The 6,667-nt window shown below is 43.4% G+C and overlaps 1 protein-coding gene across 1 annotated transcript in view; it reads right to left on the minus strand.

Annotated features, from left to right (window-relative positions):
* Positions 1–5,169, minus strand: part of chrnd (cholinergic receptor, nicotinic, delta (muscle)) — an 11,981-nt gene extending 6,812 nt beyond the window's left edge. Inside the window, exons 1-2 of the mRNA XM_046290816.1 lie at positions 5,049–5,169; positions 4,180–4,325 (exon numbers count right to left, since the gene is read on the minus strand). Of these exons, the coding sequence (XP_046146772.1) occupies positions 4,180–4,325; positions 5,049–5,154 (252 nt within the window). The 5' untranslated portion in view covers positions 5,155–5,169. The remainder of the gene's footprint in view (positions 1–4,179; positions 4,326–5,048) is intronic.
* Positions 5,170–6,667: the final 1,498 nt, after the last annotated feature.

Here is a 6,667-nt window from a genome sequence, read left to right on the forward strand (position 1 = left end):
GAGCAGGTGCGGGCAGCGATCGAAAAAAAAGCATACATTTAGTTTTACTTGCGTTTAAGAGCAGTTGGAGGCCACAGAAGTAGAGTTGCATGGCATTGAAGCTCGTCTGGAGGTTAGTTAACACAGTGTCCAAGGAGGGGCCAGAAGTATACAGAATGGTGTCGTCTGCGTAGAGGTGGATCAGAGAATCACCAGCAGCAAGAGCAACATCATTGATGTATACATAAAAGAGAGTCGGCCCGAGAATTGAACCCTGTAGTTGGTAGTTGGTAAACCAGGCAAGGCAATCATTTGAGAAACCAAGGCTGTCGAGTCTGCCAATAAGAATGTTGTGATTGACAGAGTCGAAAGCCTTAGCCAGGTCGATGAATACGGCTGCACAGTAATGTTTCTTATCGATGGCGGTAATGATGTCGTTTAGAACCTTGAGCGTGGCTGAGGTGCACCCATGACCAGCTCTGAAACCAGATTGCATAGCGGAGAAGGTATGGTGGGATTCGAAATGGTCAGTTATCTGTTTGTTAACTTGGCTTTCGAAGACCTTAGAAAGGCAGGGTAGGATAGATATAGGCCTGTAGCAGTTTGGGTCTAGAGTGTCTCCCCCTTTGAAGAGGGGGATGACCGCGGCAGCTTTCCAATCTTTGGGAATCTCAGACGATACGAAAGAGAGGTTGAACAGGCTAGCAATAGGGGTTGCAACAATTTCGGCAGATAATTTTAGAAAGAGAGGGTCCAGATTGTCTAGCCCGGCTGATTTGTAGGGGTCCAGATTTTGCAGCTCTTTCAGAACATCGGCTATCTGAATTTGGGTAAAGGAGAAATGGTGGGGACTTTGGCGGGTTGCTGTGGAGGGTGCCGGGCAGTTGACCGGGGTAGGGGTAGCCATGTGGAAAGCATGGCCAGCTGTAGAGAAATGCTTATTGAAATTCTCAATTATAGTGGATTTATCGGTGGTGACAATGTTTCCTAGCCTCAGAGCAGTGGGCAGCTGGGAGAAGGTGCTCTTATTCTCCATGGACTTTACAGTGTCCCAGAACTTTTTTGAGTTAGTACTACAGGATTCAAATTTCTGTTTGAAAAAGCTTGCCTTAGCTTTTCTAACTGCCTGTGTATATTTGTTCCTAACTTCCCTGAAAAGTTTCATATCACGGGGACTATTCGATGCTAATGCAGAACGCCACAGGATGTTTTTGTGCTGGTCAAGGACAGACAGGTCTGGCTTGAACCAAGGACTATATCTATTCTTAGTTCTACATTTTTTGAGAGGTGCGTACTTATTAAAGGTTGTGAGGAAGGCACTTTTAAAGAATAGCCAGGCATCATCTACTGACGGGATGAGGTCAATGTCATTCCAGCATACCCCGGCCAGGTCGATTAGAAAGGCCTGCTCACAGAAGTGTTTCAGGGAGCGTTTGACAGTGAGGAGGGGTGTTAGTTTGGTCGCAGACCCATTACGGATGCAGGCAATGAGGCAGTGATCGCTGAGATCTTGATTGAAAACAGCAGAGGTGTATTTGGAGGGCGAATTAGTTAGGATGACATCTATGAGGGTGCCCCTGTTTACTGATTTCGGGTTGTACCTGGTAGGTTCATTGATCATTTGTGTGAGATCGAGGGCATCAAAATTAGTTTGTAGGATGGCCGGGTGTTAAACATATCCCAGTTTAGGTCATCTAGTAGCACGAGCTCAGAAGATAGATGGGGGGCAATCAGTTCACATATAGTATCGAGGACACAGCTGGGGGCAGAGGGAGGTCTATAGCAAGCGGAAACAGTGAGAGACTTGTTTCTGGAAAGGTTCATTTTTAGAAGTAGAAGCTCAAATGGTTTGGGTACAGACTTAGAAAGTAATACAGAACTCTGCAGGCTATCTTTGTAGTAGATTGCAACACCGCCCCCTTTGGCAGTTCTATCTTGGCGGAAAACATTATAGTTAGAAATGGAGATTTCAGGGTTTTTGGTAGTTTTCCAAAGCCAGGATTCAGACAAGGCTAAGACATCCGGGTTGGCAGAGTGTGCTAAAGCAGTGAGTAAAACAAACTTAGGGAGTAGGCTTCTAATGTTAACATGCATGAAACCAAGGCTTTTACGTTTATAGAAGTCAACAAATGAGAGCACCTGGGGGGTGGGAGTGGAGCTAGGCACTGCAGGACCTGGATTAACCTCCACATCACCAGAGGAACAGAGGAGGAGTAGGATAAGGGTACGGTTAAAGACTATACGAACTGGCCGTCTAGCACGTTCAGAACAGAGAGTAAAAAGAGCAGATTTCTGGGCACGATAGCATAGATTCAAGGCATAGTGTACAGACAAAGGTAAGGTAGGATGTAAGTACATTGGAGGTAAACCTAGGCATTGAGTAATGAAGAGAGAGATATAGTCTCTAGAGATGTTTAAACCAGGTGATGTCATCGTATATGTAGGAGGTGGAACAACATGGTTGCCTTGAGCAGGGCTAGAGGCTCTACAGTGAAATAAGACAGTAATCACTAACCAGGACAGTTCCAAGTAGCTCTAGGTAGCTAGCAGGCCGATATTGTAGCCCAGGAGTATGCTTCGGTGGTAGCACAGGAGCCCTGGCCGGGCTAGCTTCAAGCTAAATTGGTGCTTGCTCTGGGATGGAAACGCTAGCCAGGAGTAGTCATCCGGGATTGCGGTTAGCTAGTTGTGAAGATCCAGATGAAAATGTTCAGTTTGCGGTAGGAATCCGTGGATAAAAATAACAGGTCCGTTATGCTCTGGTTAGAGTCACGTTGTTCGAACTGGCGAGAGCTTTCTGAGCTGAAGGTTAGCTGATGGCAATGGTTTGCTGACTGATATCTGGTAGTTAGCTGGCTAGATTGTAGTTAGCTGGCTAGCTTCAGTTGAGAGATTCCAGATCCGAAGTAAATATAAATACTTTAGGAAATAAAGCAGATCCACACCACATTGGGTGAGGCGGGTTGCAGGAGAGTATTTAGATGATGAGGTTTAGCAAAATATTTTAAAGGATATGCGACGAAAAATATGTAAAACAATATATACAAGGGACACGACAGGACAAGGACGTCTGACTGCTACGCCATCTTGGATCATAAGTTGGGTTGCACTTAGTGGTGTAACGAATGTCTTTGGGAGAAGGAGAGGAGGACCAAAGTGCAGCGTGGTACATATCCATTATACTTTTAATCCAGAATGAATACACGAACAAAAACAACAGAACGATAAACGAACAGTTCTGAAAGTTGCAACAAACACTAACCAGAAAATAACTACCCACCACCCATAGTGGAAAAACAGGCTGCCTAAGTATGGTTCTCATTGAGAGACAACGATCGACAGCTGCCTCTGATTGGGAACCATACCAGGCCAAACACAGAAATTCAAAACCTAGACTACACAACATAGAATGCCCACCCCAACTCACGCCCTGACCAAACTCAAATAGAGACATACAAAAGGGACTAAGGTCAGGAGTGGGACTAGCATTTGTTTTTCAACAGGACAATGACCCAACACACCTCCATGCCGTGTAAGGGCTATTTGACCAAGAAGGAGAGTGATGGAGTGCGGAGGCAGATGACCTGACGTCCGCAATCTCCCAAGCTCAACCCAATTGAGATGGTTGGGATGAGTTCGACCGCAGGGTGAAGGAAAAGCAACCAAAAAGTGTTCAGCATAACTGGAACTCCTTCAAGGCTGTTGGAAAAGCATTCTGGGTGTAGCTGGTTGAGAGAATGCCAAGAGTGTGCAAAGCTGTCATCAAGTCAAAGGGTGGTTATTAGAAAATATATTTAGATTTGTTTAACACTTTATTGGTTACTACATGATTCCATATGTGTTATTTCATAGTTGTGATGTATTCACTATTATTGTACAATGTAAAAAATAGTAAAAATAAAGAAAAAACCCTTGAATGAGTAGGTGTGTCTAAACTTTTGACTGGTACTGTACATCCATGAGGATCAAACTGGGCTATTAATAACAAACACACACACACACACACACACACACACACACACACACACACACACACACACACACACACACACACACACACACACACACACACACACACACACACACACACACACACACACACACACACACACACAGGAGCAGAGGACCCAGAAACACCACAGAGACGCATACCAGTTACAAACACATTGACACATCCACACACACACAGAGTGGTCATACCAGAGAGATGAGGTTAGAGAGTGTGAGGGCGATGTACACAACGACAGCTTCGCCCTGTTTGTCTACGGGCCGGAGGTCCTTGTTGTAAGCCTTCTCCTTGAACAGATGTTGAATCAACCGCTCTTCCTCATTCCTGGCCAAACACTCTGACACACACACACACAAGTCAATGCACAGATACATTCATAATAGGCTTCGAACAGCAATATTCATAGGATTGAATAATAGGGTACTTGTATTAAATAGCCCACATAGTAGCCTCAATCCAATGGAGAGTAGCCCTTTGCTGCAGTCAAATGACCTAGTGGCATCATGGGTCGAATATTATTCATACTTTTCATATTTAATAAATATAAATACATTAAATAAACAATGAAAATCCAGTGTTTCTATGTCAGTTTTGTTACATTTCAGTCTTATGTGACATATAGTATAATAAACTATAAAGTGTAATATTGGGATGCAAACTCAAAATGTAATATCTTTCAACTTTGTATGTGACATGGTACAGGCGTCTTCTTTTTTTAAGCCCATAACCATGTGTTTGAGGTATATACTTTTGTTTCATGGTAGATTTGTTTAAGACTACCAAGAAACACTGTGACTCTGATTTAGCCCACTGCAGTAAAATGTTTTAAGAAGTCTTGGACATTGAACCAGTGTGTGTAGTAAATCACAAGCCTAATACTGATCATAACTCACTTTTAGGCTACAACTGGGCATCGGCTACAGAAAATATAGTCTAGTTTCAATAGAACATATTGAAGGATAAACGTTATCTTGGGAATAAATAGTCCTAATTGAACAAAAACAATATATCCAAAATGCTCACAAGGAAAAAATAAAACGTTACACTTCAACGGACTTACCTGTTACAAGGACCGCGAACAGAACCAGGGCTCCCGGTCCCAATAAACGGCAGTTCATGGCTGTTCGGCACCGGACAGACTCTGGAACTTTAAAAAAGTTATCCATTCTCCCCTTGTGCTCGTGACGTGACCCCCGGAGCCGTGAGTGGCGGGAACAGGTGGAGACAGGCCGGGGTAGGCATGCAATCCCCCACTTCCGCCACAGAGATACAGGATAGGGGGTAGGGTGTGTGAGAGACAGAAAGTATGTAAGGGGACACAGTACACGTATGAGCTTTGCTTCACTAATGTGCGGCCTTCGAGGCAATGAATTTACAGAAATGGTTCCTGCATTACAGATACATTCATTGAGGACTGCAGAATATAAAGAGCTTACAGGCCTACTGGGTCCCTATACAGTACTGTAGGTTTTGGATGGGTAAGTTGGATGTGTATAAAACTCCTTCATTTTAATGTACCTCCCTGTTGAGCTTTGTCTACTACAGAGGTCTGGACTTGTATAACAGGTCAGGTTCTGGTTGCTGGTTCAAACCCCACTCCAGTTGTTCCCACTACAGGAGAAATGTAGGAGTTTTGATCAAACAATGAATACACTGATCATCTGACCAATCAATATTTATTTCAATATCAATACAGTGGACAGTAAAACAGCGACAGCCCACTGGGCACACACTGGTTGAATCAATGTTATTTCCACGTAATTCCAATGCAATTACATTGAACCAAAGTGGACTAGACATAGAATTTATGTCCGTGCCCAGTGGGAGGACTTGACATTAACTTCTTTAGACGCTTGTCCCTCTGACATGCAGAACAGATTTTTTACTTGGCCCGAAAGCTGAAGTCACTTGTCCCAGAAAGCTGAAGTCATTTGTCCCAACAAGAACAAAAGGTATGTAACACCATTGGCTAAAAGGGTGACTGTAAATGAGTGAAGTACATAGGAGGGATCTGAAAACAAATCTGTGCTTGCCCATAGACGACGTTAAAATAGTTTTAAATAAAAAGACAGCTACACATTTGGGGAGGGATGACAGGAATCATGACATTGTACAAAGATATTCAGGGAGTGGTTGAAATTTACACAATTGTTACCCAGAGGAAAATGTATGTTTTTTAAAATTTCAGTCAGAGGAGGGTTTAGTATTTTTGATTTAGTCCACAGGAGGGTCATGCAATTTGTCATCGATTAACAAACCTAGCGCAATGGTAAATCTAAACTCTGGCAGTAGCACTAGGGGTGTGTCAGAAATATGTTTATCTATTTTCACAAGCAATAATGATCAGCGCAGTGCTGGTGTAACCGCTGTTGCTCCGCGGGAGCTCCTCTTCGTGTGTGATTGATACCAAAAGACGTGGAGATCAGGTTGTTTTAACGTATCAGAGTTCTCTCTAAAGCCTCCAAATGAAATGACCAAACATTTGCAGAGCACAAATTTATTCTGCCAATATCATCCTAAAAAGTACAATAACAATTGAATCTTGACAATACCATCCCATGAAATTCACAAAGTATTTTAAAAACTGTTACACTGGGTGGCACGAAAGGACTGGGTTTTGATGAAGAAGCAAGTTGTGGGTGTGTCGAGGGTTGGTCCCTCACATGCCAATCAGAACGT

Source organism: Oncorhynchus gorbuscha, linkage group LG12 (assembly GCF_021184085.1).
Source record: "Oncorhynchus gorbuscha isolate QuinsamMale2020 ecotype Even-year linkage group LG12, OgorEven_v1.0, whole genome shotgun sequence".
NCBI classification, from domain to species: domain Eukaryota; kingdom Metazoa; phylum Chordata; class Actinopteri; order Salmoniformes; family Salmonidae; genus Oncorhynchus; species Oncorhynchus gorbuscha.